Source organism: Canis aureus, unplaced genomic scaffold, assembly GCF_053574225.1.
Source record: "Canis aureus isolate CA01 unplaced genomic scaffold, VMU_Caureus_v.1.0 NW_027326476.1_RagTag, whole genome shotgun sequence".
Lineage (NCBI taxonomy): Eukaryota > Metazoa > Chordata > Mammalia > Carnivora > Canidae > Canis > Canis aureus.
Genome location: NW_027554417.1, coordinates 265,757 through 292,517, shown reverse-complemented (window position 1 = coordinate 292,517; position 26,761 = coordinate 265,757). Strand labels below are relative to the sequence as shown.

The 26,761-nt window shown below is 35.0% G+C and overlaps 1 protein-coding gene across 6 annotated transcripts in view; it reads right to left on the bottom strand.

Annotated features, from left to right (window-relative positions):
* LOC144309531 (cullin-4B-like) overlaps window positions 1–26,761 on the bottom strand; it is a 72,865-nt gene that overhangs the window by 45,829 nt on the left and 275 nt on the right. For 4 of the 6 annotated variants that reach the window (XM_077890613.1, XM_077890615.1, XM_077890617.1 and 1 more), the window contains exons 2-11: window positions 24,557–24,775; window positions 20,720–20,835; window positions 11,595–11,713; window positions 11,281–11,335; window positions 7,934–8,007; window positions 7,099–7,261; window positions 6,911–7,000; window positions 5,688–5,770; window positions 4,880–4,947; window positions 2,706–2,824 (exon numbers count right to left, since the gene is read on the bottom strand). In XM_077890613.1, the coding sequence (XP_077746739.1) occupies window positions 2,706–2,824; window positions 4,880–4,947; window positions 5,688–5,770; window positions 6,911–7,000; window positions 7,099–7,261; window positions 7,934–8,007; window positions 11,281–11,335; window positions 11,595–11,713; window positions 20,720–20,835; window positions 24,557–24,761 (1,092 nt within the window). In that variant the 5' untranslated portion in view covers window positions 24,762–24,775. The remainder of the gene's footprint in view (window positions 1–2,705; window positions 2,825–4,879; window positions 4,948–5,687; window positions 5,771–6,910; window positions 7,001–7,098; window positions 7,262–7,933; window positions 8,008–11,280; window positions 11,336–11,594; window positions 11,714–20,719; window positions 20,836–24,556; window positions 24,776–26,761) is intronic. The other 2 variants (XM_077890618.1, XM_077890616.1) reach the window with 2 other exon arrangements.

The following is a 26,761-nucleotide window of genomic DNA, read 5'->3' as shown; positions in this document are numbered from 1 at the left end:
GAAACAAACAATCCAATCATGAAATGGGCAAAAGACATGAACAGAAATCTCATAGAGGAAGACACAGACATGGCCAACACGCACATGAGAAAATGCTCCGCATCACTTGCTATCAGGGAAATACAAATCAAAACCACAATGAGATACCACCTCACACCTGAGAGAATGGGGAAAATTAACAAGACAGGAAACCACAAATGTTGGAGAGGATGCAGGAAAGGGGAACCCTCTTACACTGTTGGTGGGAATGTGAAATGGTGCAGCCACTCTGGAAAACTGTGTGGAGGTTCCTCAAACAGTTAAAAACAGACCTGCCTGACGACCCAGCAATTCCACTGCTGGGGATTTACCCCAAAGATACAGATGCAATGAAACACCGGGACACCCATACCCCGATACTTCTAGCAGCAATGTCTGCAATAGCCAAAATGTGGAAGGAGCCTCGGTGTCCATCGAAAGATGAATCGATAAAGAAGATGTGGTTTATGTATACAATGGAATATTACTCAGCCATTAGAAACAACAAATACCCACCATTTGCTTCAACGTGGATGGAACTGGAGGGTATTATGCTGAGTGAAGTAAGTCAATCGGAGAAGGACAAACACTATATGGTCTCATTCATTTGGGGAATATAAATAATAGTGAAAGGGAACAGAAGGGAAGGGAGAAGAAATGGGTAGGGAATATCAGAAAGGGAGACAGAACATGAAGACTCCTAACTCTGGGAAATGAACAGAGTGTGTTCGTTGAGTTTGTTCCACCAGAGAACAAACTGGTGGTCGAAGGGGAGGAGGGCGGGGGGTGGGTGAATGTGTGGCGGGCACTGACAGGGGCACTTGACGGGATGAGCACTGGGTGTTATTCTGTATGTGTATGTTGGCAAATTGAACACCAATAAAAAATAAATTTAATATTAAAAAAAGAGAAAAAGAAAATCAGAGCCAGAGGCATCACAATGCTGGATTTCAAGTTGTACTACCAAAGCTGTGATCATCAAGACAGTGTGGTAGTGGCACAAAAACAGACACATAGGTCAATGGAACAGAACAGAGAACCCGGAAATAGGCTCTCAACTCTATGGTCCACTAATTTTCAATAGAGCAGGAAAGAATACCCAATTGAAAAGGACAGTCTCTTCAATAAAGGGTGCTGGGAAAATTGGACAGCCATGGGCCGAAGAATGAAACGGCATCATTCTCTTACACCATACACAATGATAAACTCAGAATGGATGAAAGATCTAAATGTGTTACAAGAATCCATCAAAATCCTAGAGGAGAACACAGGCAACACCCGTTTTGAACTTGACCACAGCAACTTCTTACAAGATACATCTATGATACTTCTATGAAGGCAAGGGAAACAAAAGAAAAACAAGCTATTGGGACTTCACCAGGATAAAAAGCTTCTGCACAGCAAAAGAAAACTAAAAGACAACCAAACTAAATGACATATCAGTTAAAAGGGCTAGTATCCAAGATCTATAAAGAACTTACTAACCTCAACACCCAAGAAACAAACAATCCAATCATGAAAGGGGCAGAAGACATGAACAGACATTTCTCCATAGAAGACCTACATATGGCCAGCAAGTGCATGAGGAAATGCTGCACATCACTGGCCAACAGGGAAATACAAATCGAAACCACAATGGGATACCACCTCACACCAGTGAGAATGATGACAACAAGACAGGAAACCACAATGCTGGGGAGGATGTGAGAAATGGGGACCCTCCTGTGTTGCTGGTTGGAATGCAAAGTCGTGCCACCCCTTTGGAAAACAGTATGGCAGCTCCTCAAGAAGTTAAAAATAGAGCTACCGTATAACCCATGCAGCAATTGCATTACTAGTTATTTACCCCAAAGATACAGATGCAGTGAAATGCTGGGACAGCTGCACCCCAATATTTATAGCAGCATTGTGCACAACAGGTAAATTGTGGAAGGAGTCATAATGTCCTTCGACAGATGAATGGATGAAAATGATGTGGTCTATATATCTAACGGAATGTTACTCAACCACCAGAAGAGACAAATACCATTTGCTTTGACTTGGATGGAACTGGAGGGTATTATGCTGAATGAAAAGAGTCAACTGGAGAAGGACAATCATCATATGGTTTCACTCATAGGGCAATGTAAGAAATAGTGAAAGGGATTATCGGGGAAAGGAGAGAAAATGAGTGGGAAAATTTAGAGAGGGTGACAAAACATGAGATTCCTAACTCTGGGAAACAAACAAAGGGTTGCAAAAGGGGAGGTAGGCAGGCGATTGTGTAACTGGGTGTCGGGCACTGAGGAGGGCACTTGAGGGCATAAACACTGAGTATTATAGTATATGTTGTCAAATTGAATTTAAATAAAAAATAATAATTTTTAAAAAAGAAAGCAGCCTTTCTCTCTGCTTCTCTGAGACAATTTATGTTTACGGTCTCTTTCAATAATAATTTGTTGTTATCAAACAAAAGGCCTAAACTCAAATACTATACCATAAATAATGTACCTGTCTTTTCCCTTCAAATGAAAATATTATTGGGGGATTTGGAATTTATGAACTGGGAAAAAAAGAGTTTTAAAAGAACGTTTAAAATATGCTTTATGAATTTCAAGTTAATTAAGGTAAAAAAGCACATTATTAAAGTGGGAAAATAAACCATTAATAATCTGTTATTTTTCAATGATATCTTCTTTAAATAATACCTTTATATAATCAATCCAATGTTGAAGAAGAACTTGAACTCCAAACTCTACCCTACTAAACAGCTGGTAGAGTACAGACAGATCCTCAACCCTGTTTTCATCAAGAAGATAGCTTAAGCCTGAATATTAGAAACATGAAGGCAAAATGAGCAATACAAATATCCTCCTCAAGATATACATTCAGTGAGGCATTATTTTGAGATTAAAATATTTACTTGATCAAAATAGTACAGTACTAAACTTTACAAATGAAAGTAATATCAGTAAGTTTTAAATTAAGTAGTAATTAGAGGATAATGAAAAAAATAATTATGCCTCTGGACTACTACTTTTTTCATTCTTCTAACTGTGGTCTTTATAAACACATTTCAAATTATTACCCCAAAATCTAAATTAAAGAAAAATATAGTAAACAAATTTGTAGGACAGACATTACTAAAAAGAAAAAATTATGAATTTTAATTTATAATTTAAAATGAATAACTGAAAACATTAAATATCTAATTAAGAGGCAGATATTAATTTTCACATGAGAATAAAATAATGATTCAGTTAGAGATAATTAAGTCCAAAACGATGTTATACGATACGTCCGGATATGTCGACAAATCTACTAATTCAATAAGTAAACATAAAAACCCCCAAATGCAAAAGAAAAAAGGAATATGTTACTAAAAAGTCATTTATTCAGCATCAGTATCAACATGTTGCTTTTCTGAGCTCATCATTAGCAGAATAAGCCCTCACTATTCAGAGAAATTTTCTGCCGACTCTGTTTCCTGGAATTATATGTTCCATACTTAACATATAAATCAATAATTAATAATATAAAGCTTCAAACTTGATCAACATTCTTCGACTTCAAATATTTAAAAATCTGTTTTACATTAGTTCACCTCTCACTTCCCACTAACTTGTTACTCTATATACTTTTTCCCCGTGATTTTGTCAAACTGAGTTTTTTTAGCACCTAATTCTATAAAATTGAGGATGCTTTTTAAAGTTGCTGGATTTTATTCTAAGAGTTGGCAAATGTTATAAATCCTACTGGAAAAGAATAAGGAAGTCCTCCCATTTTGGTAATCAAAAAATTTAAGGAGCAAAATTGATGAAGATGTGGAGATCTAGCTGAGGTCAAAGCACAAGCTGACACCCCACAGAGGACCTGCCTGCCCCTCAGAGATGGGATGTGTTTGACATTCCTCAGGCACTCCTGGCTGCCGTAAAACTAAGGGAAGGAAGGAGCAAATAGTTAATTTTTAGAGATTACAGTCCTATAGACAAGAGTCCCCCTCCATTTACCAGAAGTCTTAGTGACTTAACAAGGAAAAAGCATTCTTAACAATAACCTAGCTTCCAGAAGGAAGCTCCCAACTGTTAATGCTTTACTAGAAGGAAAAACAACCTTACCTTGGCAATGGTAAGGTCTTTGGTAAGTTCTCTTTAGCGTACAAAAATCCTTTTGAAACCTCCTTTTCCTATCTACCCCAAACACACAGTATATAGTCCCAAACACATAGTATATAGTCAGCCACCTCTCACAACCCTGGGGCAGCAGCTCTTTCTGCCTATGAGTCCTGTCCTAGTGCTTTAATAAAGCCACCATTTTTGCTCCAAAGATGTCACAAGAATTCTTTGTTGGTCATTGGCTCCAGACCTTACCCCATCAAGCCTCACTTATATTCCAAAACTACATCAAACAGAAAAAAAGGTTCAGTATTTGTGTTCTTATTCTATGTTAGATCTCTCTTGTCCAAAAAAATAGTTAAATTTTAGTTTACATGCACTCACTTTAATAAAGGCTTCTAAAGAAGCATTCACCCTGTATCAAATCTACTTGTTTTGCACCAAGAAGTAAACATTCAATACGTATATGTTAAGCAAATGTTAACCTTATGTGAAGAATGGGAAAATACCAGAAGTAAAGCAAAACATGTGCTCAAGTGCACTTATAATCTAAAATTTTAAAACATCAGGAAGATGTTTTAAAGACTATTTTTAAGAACAGCCAAAAAAACTTTACCACATTACTGTTTTTGAGATGTATGTATACCTTCATTTTATGTATCATTTTAAAGGGAGACATCGCACAGAACACAGAAATTAAAATTACTTAAAAATTGAAAATTATTTTCCTTAATACTATTTAGCTAAACGTATCTATACTTGTTTACCTTTCTGAAGAACTGCTGATAAATGTTCACCTAGAAGTTGCTTTTCTACAATAGCAATCAGTAGCTTCCTGTTTTAAAAATAAAGTTTTACATCACTAAAAGATTCTCATACTGGAGTGATAAAACTGCTTTCCAGAATGCTAGTGCATATATTACTGTTATCAATCTTGATTTCTTGTTCCCACTATAACTTATGCCATAAAATTAAAATTGCTACTGATGGTCTTCAGGAAGACTGAATTTTATTCATAAACTTCTCCTGATTCAATTTAATTTTATTTTAAAATATTTTATTCATTTATTCAGAGAGACATGGAGATGTAGGCAGGGGGAGAAACAGGCTCCCCACAGGGAGCCCAACATGGGACTCGATTCCAGGACCTGAGCCAAAGGCCAACATTCAACCTTTGAGCCACTCAGGTTCCCCTGAACTTCTACGATGAGTTATAATTATCATTACTTAATTGGAGAAAATTAAATAATAGCAGATGTCTATCTAACAGAAAGACCATTCTTTCATCTATAATTCAAAAAGATCAACAACCTATTTTCCAAACTTAGTTTCTTTACTTTGGCTCATCAAAAACTTGAAAAATAAACTTATGAAGAAATTTCTATTTGTCAGGAATTTTCATTACTTTGATACAAATGAAGAAAAGAGGGAGAGAAGAACTTAGCCAAAAAGGGAAATAAATTTATAATTTCATCATATCCCACGGTAATTATTGATGTGTTTAAATAGTTGCAATCTCAAAGCGTAAAAAACATATAATAATCCTATGTGTAATTATACGATATATGTTCTTACTGTGTGTTAAGGCTTAGGTAGGCTCTAACTCTGTCTACTTCTTCTTCTAGGAGATTCTTGATATGGTAAAGACACCCAGGAATCTGAAAAGAATATTTTAAACTTATTATGTCTAAAAATTATAGGACTTAAAGCACAAAAGTTACAAACAAAACAAGCAAGCAAACAAAAACATGTCTGGCCTAAATAAATTTAGTTTGATTAAGACCCAGCTACATCCTCAGTTCATTTCCATATGGCCAGAATACCAAGAATTATAAAACTGAGTTTAATTTGTAACTGGAAACACTGTGGCTTGAAATTTTAATATAACTAAAACAAAACCATACAATACTGGAAGCAAAGGGCTGTCAGAAATGAAAAGAGAAACTGAAAATTCAACAACAGTCGGTGACTTCAAAAGCCAATGACATATATGTAAATCATATATAAGATAAATAATGGCTAAAATGCTAAGACCAGAACCAGCAAAGAAACAGAAGGCTTTAACAAAACTAAACAAACAAGAACTAACAAAACATTTGCAAAACACCACTGAATAATACAATACATGGTCTTCTTAAGTGTATAAGGAACATTCTGCAAGACCCCATCAAACCACAAAACAAGTGAAAATATTTTAAAAGAATGAAATCATACAAAATGTGCTCATTTATTATAATGAAGTGGAAATGGGGGGAAAAAGAAAATTTCAGAAATTCACAAATATGAGGAAATTAAACAAGACATTTCTTAAGAGCGAAAGTAGGACATACTTTACCATGTGAAAAATGAACCTAGAACATACCAAAATTTAAGGACTGCAGCTGACATATGCTGAGTGGGCAACTTATATTTGTAAATAGCTACACTGGAAAAAGAAAGATCTTAAAACAATAAACTAACTCTTTCTGTTGTTTTTAAACCTGATTTTCCACATAAAGACTGTGGGAAAAGATCAAACTAAACCTGAAGCAAGTAAAGAAAGTAATTGTGAGAATTTAGTGAAACAGAAAGGAGAAAAACAATAGAAAAAAGAAAAATCAGGAACACCAAAAACAGGTTCTTTGAAAGGTCAACAAAATTGACAAACCTTTAGCAAATGCCCAAGAAGAGAAAAAAAATAAGTATTAGCAAGAAAAGTATGTCAAAATTTAAATAGGAATTATAAACATGGTTCTCCACCAAGTATTTAATGATCTGTTTTACAGATAACGTTAGAGTTTATAATTGTCTTCAAATACCTCTTTTTTTTGCACCAGCTTCCTTCCCTCTGCTGCATAGAACCTGTTTGTTTCTTCTAGGAATTTATTCTCAAATGATACTTGGTAAATCTAAAATGCAATATATTTTTAAAACTCAGTTAAAACTGATATTTAGAATACCAGATTAGAAATTAGCTGCAAAGTAATAGAAGTTAAGCATTACTTACCTGCAAATCAGAAAGCATACTTAAAAGCCTCTGAATCAGACATCTATCAATCATCTCACCATTTCTTTCTTTTTCAATTAACAGAAGAATTCCATCTACGGTCCTACTCTGAACATTCTGATCACGAATTATATATGATTTAAATAATTCAAGGCCCATGTCCCTGAAACAACAACAAAAAAACCTACCTAAATAAATATATTTTTAAAACTGTAAATTCTAGGGGTCTTTTTTGCCATTATACTTTGATGTAATAATGCATTATCCATAGTTCAAAAAATTATACTTTGATGCTGAACTCTATCTACAGTTGGTTAAATTCTTCTACTTTGTTTTTTGATAGTCTGAAGTCAACTAAAATAAACGTAAGATTTCAGAGTATATAAAGACAACTGGATGACATGCATAATTCCATAATTTTTAAAAAATAAATCAAAATTCAGGGTGACTCTAAAACTGTTACACTTGCCTTTAGATTTTTTAGCCTTCATTAGCATAATTTGGTATCAATTAACAACTTCCCAGTGTTTCCATCATAAGTATGAAATATGATTCATTATCTAGAATTAACTTAGAAATAATATGTCTCCTAAACAATTATTAACACTGAGTAATATAATTTTATAATAAATTATCCCATAAGCTATGTTACCATGCGCTCTAACATGATTTTAAACATTTCTAAGTTTCATGATACACATAGAGAAAAACGGGTTTTCAAAATTATATTTGAAAGTTTATAAATTCATCTTATTATGTCTTCTTTCAGTTAGGAGATAAAAAAGTGATCATAAGTCACACATAATAATTTTTCAAGTAATGATTGAATCCTTACCAAATGGAAGACAACATCGAAATTTGAAAAACGTAAGTTCTATCTAGGAACAGAAAGATGTTCCTAATCATGCTCTGTCAGAAATAAAACAAGGTAAAACATTATGTCTGAAAGATTCTGGGGTTAAACTATTATTCATCTAATAAAATCTTAATTCTTAAGAAAAGTACATTATATATAAACATTGCTATCAATCTTTAAATCAAACATAGGCAGCAACATATTTATTCCAGAAAGATAACTTTCCAATTTATCACCCTTTTTCCACATTGCTAGTTTTTAAATAGTAAAGATTAATGGAGATACATAAATAAAATTTATCCACGTAGATTATTCTCACTTTGTAAAAACTGCTAAAATATTAGTTATTAGTAAGAAGTACAGTTTGCTTAACAAATCTTTTTAAAAACTATAGAGGATTAGAAGACTAAGAGCTAGAGTTGTAAAGAGTAAACAAAAAGAAATAAGAAGAATTAACAGGAATATGCACTACGACAAAATCTATGTACAAATATAAAATCTTATGCTTTATATTTGAAGACAAAGTACCAAGGGAATTTTTTACTATGAATACATTGGTTATGTACAAATTAACTGCAATGTAAGCATATACAAGAACAGCAGTTCTCAAACATTCTTATGTCAAGTACCCTCTATATTTTTAAAAATTGATGAAATCAAATAATTTTCACTAGTGTGTTATCTAGTAATACTGCACTAGAAAATTCAAATGAGAAACTCTAAGTATTAGTTATATTAATTTCATAATAAAAAGTTAATTTGTTAGGAAATGTTTTTATATTATTTTAAATTTATTTTTTAAATATTTAATTTATTTATGTATTTATGTATGTATGTATGTATGTATGTATGTATTCATTCATGAGAGATGCAGAGAGAGAGAGACAGAGACAGAGACACAGGCAGAGGGAGAAGCAGGCTCCATGCAAGGAGCCTGATGTGGGACTCAATCCCGGGTCCCAGGATCACACCCTGGGCTGCAGGCGGCGCTAAACCGCTGCGCCACCAGGGCTGCCCATATTGTTTTAAATTTAAAACAGTAATTGGTGAAAGTATGAGCTTTCACTTATAATATGAATAAATTGGGGGGGTCTAATATAAAGCTTAGTGATCAAAATTAATCACCCATATACTTGAAAAATATCTGAAAGGTACTGAGAATAGATCCTTAAATGCTCTTACTACAAAAAACAAATAGTAATTATGTGAAGTGATGAAGGTATTAATTAATTAATGCCACTCTGGTAATCATTTTGTAGTATATAAATGTATCATATTATCACATCATACATCTTATACTTGCACAATGTTATGCCTCAATTATATCTAAAAATTTTTTTAAAGAATTTATAATCTAAGAATAAGTAGAGCATTAATAATTTAAACACACCTTTAAAGTATAATACAAACTTATTTATATAAACAGGAGAAACTAAAAGAGAAGAGAAAACCAGAGCGGTATAAAGAGATAACAGCACAGAAGTGATAACATGTGAACTTTATGTAAAGCAGTAGGACTTTTCTAGAAAGTATATTCCAAACTGACTGGTTAAATACTGCATGGAATAATTAACATACAAGTCATGCATGTTTTCCTTGACACACCATCCTTTAATCAGGATCAAAACCACAAAGATATCCTCAATATGGTTTTATAGACTTTTACTTTTGTGGCAATTTTACGGTCACTATAAATAATGTAATTACATTTATAAGATTTTAAAATGTGCTTGTACAACCTTAACATTGTCAATCATTGTATTCATGGATATTCTGTTTCTAGAAAATATGTGTTTTTGCTTTAACTTAAACCATTTACAGCACCTCTCTGCTGATTCCACTTGGAACTCTGCACAAAATATTTCGAATTGTTATAGGAAGAGTTAATTATGAGGTCCAGAGAAACTTGTCATGCGACAGTGCTGTGGGAGATTAAAGGACACTGATAGTTGCAAAGCTCACAGCCTTGATTTTGAGCCAGGATTCACAGCCAGTTTTTTAAATAAAGGTGAAAAATAGAAAGTTGTGATATGGTAGCCATGTATGACTAACGAGGACATGAGTTAGAACTGGAAATGAGTGAGAATGGATCTTAACTCCAAATACAAAGAATTAAATCAACCAAATATGAAGGGCAATTCATTTAAACAATCAAAGTTCATATCGCCTTCCCTTTCCCTTCCCTTCCCTTACTATCGCCTGTAGTAAGCTACAGAAGAAGCATAGATTAGCTCTTTCTTCTCTTAATGGAGGCAGCCACAGATTTTTCTTTCAGAGTGAGGGGACCCATGTTCAGTTCCTGTTCTGTTTCAGAGGCAGGGATGACCAAGGATATATATGTCAAAACTTATTGAACTGTATAGTCAAGTATCTGTGCCTTATTGTGTATCACATTATACCCCCAAAGAGATGTTTTGTAAAAGAACCATAAAAAAAACAATCAGTCACGAATGAAAAAGGAGAGATCACAACCAATATCAAGGAAATACAAATGATTTTAAAAACATTTTATGAGCAGCTATGTGCCAATAAACTAGGAAATCTAGAAGAAATAGACACGTTTCTGGAAAATCACTAAGTACAGAAACAGGAAGAAATAGAAAACCTGAACAGGCCTATAACCAGGGAGGAAATGAGGCAGTCATCAAAACCTTTTAATCTTTATGTACGAAACTGAGAAATACACTTTTCATTAGTGAAGATTTGAATTCACAGCATTGCTTCTACACATTAAATAAAAATTCAAAACTTATACTAAGAGTATTAACACATTATATTATCTTATACTTACTTTATCATGCCAAAATTAAAAAGCAGCCATAATTTGCATATTTTCATATTCAGATATACACGGAAACATTGATACATTTGAAAATGTCATTTTCAAATATCGTTGAGATATTTAAAATGCCTATTTACCTAATTTAGTATAATTCCCTTTGTTATAGCTCCAATGCCTTTATAGCACAGTCCCTTGTATATTCAAACCTCAAATGACAATTACTAATTTATAGTAGTATTTATTTAGTGAGACTAAATCTGGCATAATTTGTAGCTCTTCTTTAATCTTAAATTTATGTTAAATATTATAGTTGTCTATATCTAAAATATAATATCTCTCTTAAAAAAACCCTTCCTAATTTTATGCACACCAATAAACTAAAACAAATCTTAAAGAACTAAGAATAGACTTCTACCATAAAAGCATTTCCAAGTATGTTTTTAAATAGTGTGAGTTAACGATATTGTTTGATTTTCTTTTAGAGACCACTTAACACATTCCATAGTAGTCCTTTTAGCTAAAAAGTACAGTTTTTATATACTACCATTTGTCTAGCATGATCTTGCCAGCATTTATCCATTTTCTTTAGAAAAGGGCCAGTATCCAAAGAATATATGAGATAATGTTAAGAAAAAGTTTATATTCTAAAACTAACAGAGATCTTGCAAATGCAAGATAAGACTACTAAAAGACAGCATTTGGTAAAACTGAATAATGCTAACCATTAAATCCAAGCACCCCTCATTTTTAAACAGAACATAAAAATACAAAAACAATATTAACCCCGTATGCCAAGTTAGTATTTTTACTCAGATATCGATATAGAAAATTGGACAAAAGAAGATAAACAACTCAAAGGGGAAAAAAGGATACTCTCTGAGTTGATGAATTTCTGCTCTGATGTGCTGTTCACAAAGCTGCTTCAACTGCTTATATAAGTTTGCAGATAAATTGTAGGAGCAAAGGTTTTTAACACTCTGAAAAATTAGAAACATATATGCGTAAGTTGAAAATAACCAAGCTCACTTCTTCTGCGTTTATTGATAAAACTGGCTAGTGATCATGAACTTATTTCTTATGAATATGTAAATGAATAGGAACAGTTTAACATATTAAGGACTATTAAATAATAAAAAACAATCTCAAAATTTATAGTATATGAAGAAAATGTTCTTAAAATTCTTCCATCCAAGTGAGTATATACAAGCCTGTTGTAAGCAGTAATTCTAAGTACCCAGACATTCACCATAATTAACTTTTTAAAATTTAAAACAATTCCATGAAACTAGTTGGCTAAACAGTAAGTTAACCTATATCTTACCTTCGGGAATGTTTAAAAGATAATAATCTTTGTTTAAAATTTAAAAATTAAGAAAGGAATTTAAAATAATGTGTACAATAACAACAACCATTTTTATTTTATTTTTATTAAGTGTGGCTTAAAATGCCTGCAATAAGCAATAAAATAAACCATTTTGCTTATATTAAAATATACCCCACATCACTAGAGTGATGTGACCAAACATGGTATTAAAAAAAAAAAAAAAAACTCTAAAGAAAAAATTAGGTCAGCAAAACTGTAGAACCAATTTTTTTCAGAGCTCTGGAATTTTACCAAAACCCTTACAGTTAAAGGAACATTTAATGAAGAAAAAATCCGGTACATTTCAGTAATAGCGCCTTTTGATATTAACATAACCCATTTACCACGGTGAAAATCTAATCCAGTATAGTTTAGAAAATCTAATCCAGTATAGTTTACTGGTTATGGTGGGGGGTAAATACAGACTTTGTTCTCAAAGAGCTATAAATGTATTTGACTCTGGAATTTGCCTTTATGCTTTCTGGCTAGAGCTTAGCAACAGAGAACATCACCAGAAACATCAACTTTACAGTAACACAATGGCACTAAATTCGTATCTTTCAATAATTACTCTGTAAATGAATTAAATGATCCAATAAGAGATACGGGGTATGAGGATGCTTTAAAAAAACAAGATCACAATGCCAGATTTCAGGTTGTACTACAAAGCTGCGGTCATCAAGACAGTGAAGTACTGGCACAAAAACAGACACATAGATCAATGGAACAGAATAGAGAATCCAGAAGTGGACCCTCAACTTTACGGTCAACTAATATTGGATAAAGGAGGAAAGACTATCCAAGGGAAGAAAGACAGTCTCTTCAATAAATGGTGCTGGGAAAATTAGACATCCACATGCAGAAGAATGAAACTAGACCACTCTCTTACACCCTACACAAAGATCAACTCAAAATGGATGAAAGATCTAAATGTGAGACAAGATTCCATCAAAATCCTAGAGGAGTACACAGGCAACACCCTTTTTGAGCTTGGCCACAGTAACTTCTTGCAAAATACATCCAGGAAGGCAAAAGAAACACAAGCAAAAATGAACTATTGGGACTTCATCAAGATAAGAAGCTTTGGCACGGTAAAGGATACAGTCAACAAACCTCAAAGACAACCTACAGAATGGGAGAAGATATTTGCAAATGACCGATCAGATAAAGGGCTGTTTCCAAGAACTATAAAGAACTTATTAAACTCAACACCAAGGAAACAAACAATCCAATCATGAAATGGGCAAAAGACATGAACAGAAATCTCACAGAGGAAGACACAGACATGGCCAACACGCACATGAAAAAAGTGCTCTGCATCACTTGCCATCAGGGAAATTACATATCAAAACCACAATGAGATACCACCTCACACCAGTGAGAATGGGGAAAATTAACAAGGCAGGAAACCACAAATGTTGGAGAGGATGCGGAGAAAAGGGAACCCTCTTACACTATTGGTGGGAATGTGAACTGGTGCAGCCACTCTGGAAAACTGTGTGGAGGTTCCTCAAACAGTTAAAAACAGACCTGCCCGACGACCCAGCAATTGCACTGTTGGGGATTTACCCCAAAGATACAGATGCAATGCAACACCGGGACACCCATACCCGGATATTTCTAGCAGCAATGTCCACAATAGCCGAACCGTGGAAGGAGCCTCAGTGTCCATCGAAAGATGAATCGATAAAGAAGATGTGGTTTATGTATACAATGGAATATTACTCAGCCATTAGAAATGACAAATACGCATCATTTGCTTCAACGGGGATGGAACTGTAGGGTATTATGCTGAGTGAAATGAGTCAATCAGAGAAGGACAAACATTATATGTTGTCATTCATTTGGGGAATATAAAGAATAGTGAAAGGGACTAGAACGGAAGGGAGAAGAAATGGGTAGGAAATATCAGAAAGGCGACAGAACATGAAGACTCCTAACTTTGGGAAACGAATTAGGGGTGGTGGAACGGGAGGAGGGCTGTGGGTGGGGGTGAATGTGTGGCGGGCACTGAGGGGGTCAATGACGGGATGAGTGTCATTTTGTATGTTGGCAAATTGAACACCAACAAAAAATAAATTTATTATTAAAAAAATCAAAAAAGAAAGAAAATGAAGCCATGAAAGGGTAAACTGTTTCTATGATATATGGAAATTTCTTTAATGTCCCTCACAATAAATTCAATTACTTTGCAAAAAAAAAAAAAAGAAGAAAAGGAACTGAGTAGAAGATACCTAGATGGATAGCAGACAAATCAAAAGACAATCAACATCACTCATTAACAGGGAATACAAATCAAAACCACAATGAGACAGCTCCTCATACCTGTCACAATGGCTAAAATTAACACAAGAAATAATAGGGGCTGGCAAGGATTTGGGAACCAGGAACTCTCTTATGCTGTTGGTAAGAATGCAAACTGGTGCAGGCACTCTGGAAAATACGATGAAGGGTCCTCAAAAGTTATAAATAGAACTAACCTGTGACCCAGCAACTGCACTATTACCCAAAGGTACAATAATACAAATTTTAAGAGGTACCTGCGTTCTGATGTATTATCAACAAAAGCCAAGCTATGGAAAGAGCACAACTATGGAGATGGTCCAAAAGTGCATGGACTGTTGAGTGGATAAACTGGTGTATTTACAATAGAATATTACTTAGTCATCACAACATGAAATCTTGCCATTTGCAACTATGTGGATGGAACTAGAACACACTATGCTAAGTGAAATAAGTTCAGAGAAAGACAAATATCATATGATGTCACTCATGTAGAACTTGGGAAACAAAACATATGAAGACGGGGGGGGGGGGGGGGGGGGGGCGGGATGGGGCAAAAGGTAAGAGGGAAACCGCAATAAGAGACTCTTAGTAATAAAGAAAAAACTGAGAGTTGATGGAAGGAGATGGGTGGCAATGGGCTGGATGACTGATAGCCATTAAGGACAGCACTTGATGTGAGGAGCACTGGTGTATTTAAGTGATGGATCATTGAATTCTACTCCAGAAACCAATATTTCACTGTATGATAATTAACCAAAACTTAATTTTTTAAAACTTTAAAAAAAATTGTGGGGGCATGGGGCAAGATGGCGGAAGAGTAGAGTCCTCAAGTCACCTGTCCCCACCAAATTACCTAGATAACCTTCAAGTCCTGAAAATCTACGAATTCGGCCTGAGATTTAGACAGAACTGTCGGAATGATACAGTGAGAAGAGTTCACGCTTCTATCAAGGTAGGAAGACGCGGGGGTGTGGGGGGGCGTGGAGGGGGGGAGGAGGGGGTTAAAGAAACCATAGGCATCCGAGGGGGAGGAGCCCCTCGAGGAGCCGGGCTAAGGCCGGGGTGAGTGTCCCCAGGACAGGAAAGCCCCGCCTGGAGAAGCAGGAGCTTCAACAATCTTCCCGGGCGTTAGAGCAGGATCCCTGGAGGGCGGGGATGCCCTCAGGCTCCCTGGGACACTAACAGACACCTGAGCCCCGGGGAGAGCCCCACAACCCGTGGCCGAGCTCCCTAAAGGGCTGCAGCGCGCGCATGGCTGGACCCGGGAGCAGGTCGGAGGGGCTCGGGCGGAGGCTCCGCGGAGGCGGCTGCGCGGCCCGGAAGCAGCACAGGCAGCCGCTCAGGCGGCCGCTCAGGCGGGGGCTCTGCGCGGCTCAGGCGGAGGCTCCGCGCATAGGGGGCTGCGCGGCCCCGGGAGGGGAGGGGAGGGGCGGGGCGGGGCGGGGGCGGGGGCGGGGGCGGGGGCGGCTTCGGTGGAGGCTTCCAGGATTGGGTCCCAGGTCGGGCTCCCTGCATGGAGCCTGCTTCTCCCTCTATCTGTGTCTCTGCCCCTCTCTCTCTCTCTCTCTCTCTCTCTCTGTCGCTCATGCATAAATATTTAAAATCTTAAGAAAAAGAAAATATGGCCCATTCTATGAATACAGAAATTAACGAAAGCTACCCACAAGGGAGCAAAGACTTGGACTTACCACAATCAATACATTTTATCATATGCTAAAATGACTTTTATATTTTGGCCAAAAAAAATCCCAAAGGAAACAAGCTAAATCACGTCTCAATGAATGGAGAATTTCAATAAAAATATATCATAAGAACAAGCAAAAACCCAAAGCTGAAAATATAACAGCTGAAGTTAAAATCAGCAAACATGAAATTAAGGCCAATTAGAATTATCTGAGGAGGAGTCTGGGGAAATAGGAAAAGCAATAAAGCCTAGGCTATGATAAAGCCTAGCATAATCAAAAGAGTATAATTTTGGAATAAGGACAGGCATACAGCTAAAAAAACCAGAAATACACTATAAATACACACATACATCCATAATTCCACTGGTACTTGGCAAGGATACTAATACCACTCAACAAGAAGAGAATAATCGGTTAAATGAATTGATACCACATGTAAGCAAAGTTGGAACTTTTTCTAACAGTATATATGAATGGAACCCAGATCTAAACAGCATGTGCAATGGAAGAAGGACAGGCAAAGAGGGTGGAAAGTAGAAGAGGAGGAAGAGAATCCTCAACAGATTCTGCCCTGAGCCAGAGCCCAATGTCTCAGAACGTTGAGATTATGACTGAGCTGAAACCAACTGCATATTTTTAAATGGGAAATTTTGTTATGTTAAATTTAATGTCTATTAAGTACTTCATTTTTTATTAAGGTGATATTATTAATATAAGTACTTAATAGACATTTCTCAAAAAAATCAAATATACAAATATCCCAAGCCTATATAAACATATTGAACATCATTAGTCATTTGCGAAATGTAAATCAAACTTCAGTGTGAACTACTTAAAATCCACTCTGATGACTATTATCAACAGAACTAAAAAAAAAAGTGTTGAAAAGGGTGTGGAGAAATTAAAACCTTCATATATATGGACAATACCATGTAAAGTGGTACATCTACTGAGGAACAAATGTTGCGGCTTCTAAACAAGTTAAACATGGAATTATCACATGATTTCTCAATTCTCCTTTAGGTATACACAAATGAATTGAGAACCCCACTCAAACAAGTACACATACATTTGTGTTCATAAAAGCACTATTTACAACAATCAAAAATGGGATCATAGCTCTCTCAAGAGATGAGTGAGTAAATAAATTCTGGCACATCCATATTATGAATTATTATTCAGTGTAATAAAGTATGATGTATACTGTATATGTATGATGTATACTGTATGATGTATAGGTACATGCCACAACATAGCTGAATCTTAAAAACATAATGCCAACTGAAAGAAAACTGACATGAGAGACATACTATTTAACTGCATTTATATGAAATATCCTGAACAAGATAATCCTTAAAAATGAAATTAAAAAATTGAAACCAAATCAGTGTTGGCCACAGGTGGGGAATAAAAATTGAAATGTAACTGTTTAATTTCCATCTGGGTGATAAAAATTAAATTTAGTAAGATACTGCTTATCCAATACAACATTATAAATACACTATATACCAGTAAAAATGTTAGTATCCAGAATCTATAAACAACTGCACAAAATCAACACCTCAAATATAAACAATCCAGTTAAGTAAGAAACAGATAGAAGAAGACATTTATCCAAGAAAGAAACACAAATGGCCAACAGACACATGGAAAGATTCTAAACGTCACTCCAGCATCAGGGAATACAAATCAAAAACACAATGGTAAGGATGGCTAAAACGAACAACACGGGAAACCACAGGTCCTGACATAGGTGTGGAGAAAGGGGAACCCTCTTACACTGCTGGTGGGAATGCAAACTGCTGCAAACAGTATGGAGGTTTCTCAAGAAGTTAAAAAGAGAGCTACCATATGACCTAGCAACTGCACTCTTAAGCATTTATCCAAAGAATACAAAAATGCTGATTTGAAAAGGCACACATGCACCCCAATCTTTACAGCAGCATTATCAACACTACCCAAACTACAGAGAGAACCCAAATGGACGCCAACAGATGAAAAGACAAAGAAGAAGCGAAGTATACCTGTAATGGAATATTATTCCTATCAAAAAGAATGAAATCTTGCCATTTGCAATCATGTGGATGGAACTAAAGAGTATTATACAAAGTGAAACAGGTTAGAGAAAAACAAATTCCATTTATTTCACTTATGTGGAATTTAAGAAACAAAACTGGTCAATACTGGGGAAGGGAAGAGGAAATAAGATAAAAATAGAGAGGAAGACAAATCACGAGAGACTCCTAACTCTGGGAAACAAACTGAGGGTTGCTGGAGGGGAGAGAGGTGGGACGATAAGGGAACTGGGTAATGGGCATTAAGGAGGGCATGTGATGGAAGGAACACTATATATAAGTGATGAATCACTAAATTTTACTTCTTCTGAAACGAGAAAAAGTTAATTTTTTGTTATGTAAATTTCACTTTCAAAAATCTCTTCTCATAAACAGTAGAAAGACAATCCAGAGAATGGTAAAAAAAAAAAAAATACTTGCAAACAATATATCTTAAAGTCTAGCATCCAGAATATATCAAGAGCTCATACAATTTAACAAAATGACAAATACAGTTTAATAAAAGGCAGACTTGAAAAACACATTTTCAAACAATCTTCAAAGGACACACACAAGGAGACAAGCTCATGAGAAGACAGATGTTTCATGTCACTGTCATTCAGAAAATGCAAATCACAATGAGTACCACTTCACGTCTGCTAGGATGTCTACAGTGAAAAAATGTAAAATAACAAGTGTTAGGGACGATGTGGAAAAACTGGATCCTGTACATTCCCTCACAGAGAATGTACAGGAAAGTACTATGGGACAGCCACTGTGAAAAACAATTAGACCATACTTCAAAAACTTAAGTATAGAACTGTGTCATGATTTAGCACTTCCATTTCACCATATAAAACCAAAATAATTGAAAGCCAGCAGTCAAAGAAAATTTTACACGCAAATGCTCACAGAAGACTTATTCACAACAACCCACAATTCAAATGTTCATTACTCGTAAAAAAGATGTGGTGTATCACATAATGAAATGTTATTTACCTAACTATAAGAGGAATGAAGTAGTATAACATGATACAATATAAACAAACCTTGAAAATATATACTGTGTGAAAAAAGGTAGTTCCAAAAGCTTGCCTGTTGCATAATTCCCACTATTCAAAATACCAAGATTAGGTAACTCTCTACATATAGAAAAGAAATTGAGAAGACAGGTGAGGTGGGAATGGAGACTGAATCCTTAATGGGCATGGGCTTCCCCTCTGGGGAATGAAAAAAGTCCTTGAACTAGGGTAGTGCTAGTAATGGCACAACACAGTGAATGTACTTGATGTCACTGAAACGTAAACCTAAAATGATAATATCTTATGTTTGTTTCACTGTAATAAAAAAAGGATAAAAGAATATGTATACTACAAAAACTTCACATTCAAGAGAGTAAGTACAAATACTTAAGTGTACAAGACTTATTGAGAATAAGTAATATCCTATTTATAAAATATACACATATATCTCTAAAAGGATAATTTTCTGACTGTACATATAATATACAGAAGGCATATATGAGTGTAAAACTATTCCATGTGTCCAAAGGAGGAGCTAGAGAAAAAAGAGTGACTGCTTCAAAATTACTTAGGTGCTCTCTATTAGATACTGTTTCAAATCATTTATCTCAATCATACATCATCTTATACCTAACAAAATTACACTGTGCTCTAAATACTACAGTGTTATTATTAGCACTTTAAAATATGAGAAAACTGAGGCCTGAAAGAATAGAATCTCCTGACAAATGCTTTTATCAGGACTATCAGCTGATAGTGTGGATTAAAGTATTCATATAAAAGAACTGAGGTTCAGCATTTCAAATTGTGCACATAGGAGAATTTAAAAAATGAGATCAAGGTATACAACTACCTATAAAACAGATGATTTGAGTAAAAAGGAAAACTAACCAAAAAATGCTAACAGCTTGTAATTTGTAAGAGTCCAGAAAACACAAAGAATGAAGCTAGGATCGTAACAAAAAGAAGGAAATGAATAGTGATTATGTTGTTATAAAAGAGTAAATCAAGTTAAAAAAATTAGTCTGAATAACAGCTCCAAAATTCTACTGTATTCCTTTGAGAAATATTTTTTGGGGGGGGGGGCTAATGTAAAGTTGTATGGAGAAAAAAGGTAAATATGCTACATAAAACAAAGAAAGAACTACTGGTATTCAACAATGTAGTTATCTTTCTAATATCTATTTATGGGGTAAACTACTTACAAGGTCCTGGATAGTCTTGACGTTCATTCGTCATTCGATGCATTTCTCTCCAATTTTAATAAAAAGCCATTCTAGATTATTTTTAAAGCAAGAGAAACTTACACAAAATCTTGCTAAATTAAACTGAATTAAAATAACCAAAGAATAAGAATATACATAAAGCAGAGTGTACACAGCATAACTGCAGCTAAATAAATCTACCAATTATAAATTCAGAAACTGAACTTCATGATTGCAATCTTCGATGGATTCTCTGATTATAATGCATAATGATAAAATAGATGCAAGCAAATATAATACAATTACTAATATATGTCCTGTCTCCATTACTAGTAATGAGTATTTATATATCCCAAAATAACACACACCTGATAGAGTTCTTCCAAGCTGTACTGAACAGAGGTATTGTTCTGGATAGCCTGCACAGCTTCTTTTAGTTTTTGCCATGCCTCTTCAGTGTAGTTTTCCAGTATCAAGGGTTTATCTAATAAATAAACAAAAGATTATGAATCAAATGTTTAGGAGACAATGGCCAAATACTAACGGTGTCCAAATGATGAAATGTAACATCATCATACACTTAAAACAAATTTATTTTAAACAGGTGTGTGGAGACCACTGAGCAGGTAAAAATGTGTCTCTCCAATAAATAACACTAGGACAACGAGATATCTACATTTAAAAAAATGAAGACAGACTGCTACCTAACATATTCAAAACATAATTCAAAATCAAAGGCCTGACTATAGATATGAAAGAAAAATCTATCAAAATTTTGGTACAAAATATAGGGATAAATATTCATAATCCTGGATCTTGCAATAGATTCATTCTTGACACCACAGTATAAGCAACAAAAGAAAATTTCTTGGAGCTCATTACTCTAAAATGTAAAAATTTTTGTGCACCAAATGAAAAACCAAGAAAGCAAAAATACAACCCTGAGGATATGAGAAAATATTTGCTAACCATACAACCGATAAGTATCAAGCACCTAGAATAAAAACTCTTGCAATTCAACTACAAAAAATGATAAATGCAATTAATAACTAGGCAAAGAATGTGAAGAGACATTTTCAAGAATTTATACAAATGGCCAAGTAGCGTATGAAAACTCAGTCAATATAAGTAAACAGATAAATGTAGGTAAAATTATGATAAACCACTTTACACCTACTAGGAAGCATACGACAAGTTTTTGAGAGAAGGTAGATATATCGGAGCACTTGTACATTTCTGGTGGGAATATAAAATTGTGGGAAACCTTAGCAGTTTTTCAATTAGTTAAACACAAAATTACCATGTAACCTCACAATTCCCTTCTTGCTATACAGCCAGAGAATTAAAACCAGGCATTCATACAAATATTAGACATAAATGTTCATAGCAGCATGAATGTCCATACAATGGAGTTTTATTTAGCCCATAAAAATGAAGCTATCACACATGCCACACAACATGAATGAACTCCAAAAGCACTATACTATGTGAAAGAAGCCAGACAGAAGAGGACACTTACAGAATGATTTCATTTATATGAAACATCCGGAATATGTAATTCCATAGAGACAGAAAGCAAACTGCTGACCATCTGGTAGAGAGGAGATAGGAAAGCAAAAGGAAGGGGCAGGGAAACGATAATGTTTATGCTTATGGGGCTTCAGTTTGAGGTGATTACAAAGGACTAAATGAGAATGATTAAAATTACTTAGTTCAGAATCCGGGATGTCTGGTTGACTCAGTCAGTTAAACATCCGACTCCTGGTTTTAGTTCAGGTCATGATCTCAGGGTCCTGGGATTGAGCCCCACTCAAGCATGCTGAGAATCCAGTCTGCTTCTCTCTCGCTCTCTGCCCCTCCCCTTACTCACTCTTTCATTCATTCTCTTGGTATCTCCCTTCCCCTACCTCAAATAAATAAAATATTTAAAAGAATGTCTCAGGTTTAGACTCAGGTGGTAGTTACATAATATTGTCATTTACTAAACCCACAAGTGTCCATTTTAAAGCAGTTAAAGTCTAATTTTGTGTAAAGTGAATTTCACCTCAGTAAAAATACAAGCGCAGAACTAATAAAAGAGAGTCTACACACTCAGCATGGAGCCCAATGAAGGCCTGAACTGAAGACCCTGAGACCAAGACTTGAGATGACATCAAAAGTCAGTCATCCATCTGACTGAGCCACCCGAGTGCCTCAGGTTTTGTTTTGTTTTGTTTTGCTTTGTTTTTAATCATCACATTCACTCTCAAGAAATTTACTATTATACAAAATTTCCCCTGAAAGAATGAGTTATTTTAAAAGCCTAAAAACCATTATTAATTATATCATGAGAAAAGAAGAGGAAGTGTTGCTTCAAATCTACAAGTTCATATAAAAAAAGTCAGCAAAAAAATCAAAAGTCCGTATGATGATACTCAAAACAGTAGAATACTATTTCAATCTTCCAACTCAATGCACTAGAGTATTTTCTAAATTTGTTTTTAGTGTTAAAAATGTGAAACAGAAAGGCATATTTTTTAAATCCTTCATGTAGGAATGTGAAATTAGTCAAAATTATTTAAATAACTTTAAGAGATATTTAATACAGCTAAACCTTAACTATGAAAACAAAAGCAGATCAAATTACTAATATCGACTAATACCGACTAAAAAACGAAAACAAAACAAAACAAAAACGAAAACAAGAGGTATAGACCAAGGCATTTCAGTTGCTGAAATTTATCCTACAAATATTGAAATATACCAAAAGATATTGGAAGTCCTAATTTTCATTCATTCAACGACGCATGAATATAATATGAATTCATGTTATTTGAAATATTCCTAAAGATTGCTTTTTTACAGTTGCAACAATTGAAAGTCAAACTTCTGCGTAATACACCTAGTAGCATGCACTAGGTTCTAGACAGATAAAACAGAAAAACCACTAGGGGGCAAAATATTAAAAACATTTTTGAAAAGTTCTACAGAATGTGGGGTGTTCTACAGAAATTCTGTAATATTTGAGATTTTCCCTACAATCAAGAGTTGTACTTTGTAAGCAGACAAGAAGTGAATATGAGAATTTCTAAACAAACAAAATTCCTCACAGTTAAAGATAGTAACAAGGCTGGAATACATCCTTTAAACTGTATAAACAATGAGAAACCTAATGGGATATCAAAAATGTTGGTTTTTAAAATACAAATGTGGGGATCCCTGGGTGGCTCAGCACTTTGGTGCCTGCCTTTGGCCCAGGGCATGATCCTGGAGTCCCGGGATCAAGTCCCGTGTCGGGCTCCTGGCATGTAGCCTGCTTCTCCCTCCTCCTGTGTCTCTGCCTCTCTCTCTCTCTCTCTCTCTCGCTCTCTCTCTCTAACTCTCTCTCATAAATAAATAAATAAATAAATAAATCCTTAAAAAATAAATAAAATAAAAAAATACAAATGTAAGGATTTACTTTTAAAAACCTTACGTGAAAAAACTTGATTCAGTAATTGTTGAGTCTCTAATTTTTATATTAATATTTCCTCAAAAATTTTATTTTTTTATTTTTATTCTTTTTAAAGATTTTATTTATTCATTCATGAGAGAGAGAGAAAGAGAGAGAGAGGCAGAGACGAAGGCAGAAGGAGAAGTAGGCTCCATGCAGGGTGCCCGACATGGGACTCCATCCTGGGTCTCCAGGATCCCACCCTGGGCTGAAGGCGGTGCCAAACGGCCTAGCCACCGGGGCTGCCCTTCTCAAAAACTTTTAAATGCATAAAATCCATTTATTCTTACTACTAGATCTTATTTATGATTTTATTATTCACATCCAAGTGTATTATTTTTACCACATATTTTATGTCAGCAAATAATTAAATTGTTGCTTTTTTGACTATCTGTGTAAGACCACTTTTCACTATAACACAGATCTAGTCACTAAAAAGATGGGAAACTAATCTACAAAGGTTTGGAAGTCTAGAATGTATTTCAAAATCTAAGAGAGAACTGAAAATGTATTTTAGAGGGAAACAAAAAAGTGAAGCACGGAGCAAATTTCCAAAGGTCACGGGTTACTGCATGATTATATCGTGGCTGGGAAAGCAATGTTCCTAAATCTTCTAAAATTTACCTGTGCCGCAAAAAATATAACTTTATCTCTCAGAATTCAAAAATCAAAAAGCAGCAATAGGAAATGTGGAGCTAAAACTGAAATCTTTATAAAATGATCATTATGTTACCTTTAAAGTTTCTGATTACTAATTTCTTGACAGAGCCTGTGCCAAGCTTGACACTGGCAAAACCAGACAGAGTTGTGGAGGCTTCAGTCAAGTCATCTGTGTGATGGTCTGCAGCCACAGAGGGAACTATCAAGTTTCTGTTTTCAAGTTGTTCTTGTTCCCGAGAGGTAGTAGCAGATGATGAGGATGAGTCTTCCTCAGCCATGTTCACATTAAGTCCTGTAAAAAATAAATAAATAAAAATTCCAGTTTATAATTTTGTCTGCTGGATTTAAGAAGTCTGACTTAAGGAAGGAAATTTAGGAACAGGAGGAGATAACAGCAACTTGGATGCTCAGTTAAGTATCTGCCTTTGGCTCTGGTTGTTACCCCAGGGTCTCAGTGTGAAAAAATGAATAACCATCAAAACAAGAGAGAAAAATAATCAAGAGCAAAGTCAAAAAAAAAAGAAAAAAAGGAAGAAGAAGAAGAAAACTGAAACAAGAAGTGGTAATGTAGTAGTAAATGAGAAAATAATCCTGAATATTTTTTAGAGTAACGTGTAGAGGGCATATATGCCAAGGAAAGAACAAAGATCAGAGAACAAGAGAAAACGGGAAGTAAAAAGGTAAAAACAAATAAATACATAAAAAATAAATACATAAATAAAAGAAACTCCAGACAGAAAATGGAAACAGACTCAGAAAGAAAGAAAAGTGCAAGGCACCCATAAATGTAAATTTCAGAACCTGTTGCAACAAAGAGCTACCCTGAGAGGAAAAGAGACAAAGACAAACCATAGGAATGGCTAAAAAATATTAAACAGACAAGAAGAAATGAAGTATAGAAAGTCAGGAAAGGCAGAGCACAAGATTTTTATTTATTGTGTACCATTCAGGTGTTTGGAACACATGAGATATAGGGGTACACAAAAGACACAACGCTCTGGACTCTCATGAAATATTCATCATAAAGGTGCAGAAAATATGGCAAGTCTGAGAGATAAGATGGAAAATGAGAAAATAGTAAAAACTGATGCATGGGCAGAAAGTTGCATCTAGTAAGGGTTTAAAGGCGGGAAACCAGTAGAAGCAGTAAGAAAGGGGGTTGTACAATATGGTGGGGAAAAACCAAAGAGAAAAAAGAATCAGGCAAAGAATATTTACTCACATAATGAGAAAGGCATAAAGAAACTATGATAGAAATGAATATATGGATAAACACGAGAGAAATTCAGGGGAAGAGAGGGAAGCAATGGTGGACGCTCACAAACGTGCAATGTACGAGAAGCTCAACAAGACATTTTTAAAAGCAGGCATGAAGAAATAAAGACATTAACACAAAGAAAATGAAAAGACAAAAGACTCAGAGAATGAAATGCAGGCTATATTTCTGAGGGATAAAAATATGAAAAGTCAAAAAAACAAATAAAATAGTACTTGTGTCATGAAGATACAGAGACACAAGGTAAACATTCTATATTTGTAGAACTCTTTTCCCTAACATAGAAGTAGGGAAAGAATAGAAGTAGGGAAAAACAAAGTACTTCAAGAACTGGAGAGGACACGTATGTGAACAAACTAAATGACATCAACAGAAAGAAACCAGTGATGATTACCACATAAAAGCATTAAAATAAAAAACAGGACATCGAAAAATGGAAACAGATGAACATAAAAAAAAAAAAAATGGGTACATAAAAAGTCAGAGATTTAAAACTGGATTAAAAAGAAAACGAAAATGGGGATCCCTGGGTGGCGCAGCGGTTTGGCGCCTGCCTTTGGCCCAGGGCGCGATCCTGGAGACCCGGGATCGAGTCCCACGTCGGGCTCCCGGTGCATGGAGCCTGCTTCTCCCTCTGCCTGTGTCTCTGCCTCTCTCTCTCTCTGTGTGACTATCATAAAAATAAATAAATGAATAAATAAATAAATAAATAAAAACCAAAATGTACAAATAAAAGTCAAAAGTAACAACTTGTGTAAATATGAGAGAAACCACACCAAACTGTGGAAACCTAAGAAATACAAAGTGAAATACCCGTATAAACTGCACTAAAGGCACAGCATGGACGGGCAAACTAAGAGTCGAAGACACACTCAAATCAGATATAATGAAAAACAAACTTGAAAAGGCGCACAATATATAGAGAGAGGCAAAGAAAAATGGAAATGAAAAAGGCTGAGAAAAATAGGATGTTCACTCGAAAACGAAAAGATGGAAGCAAGG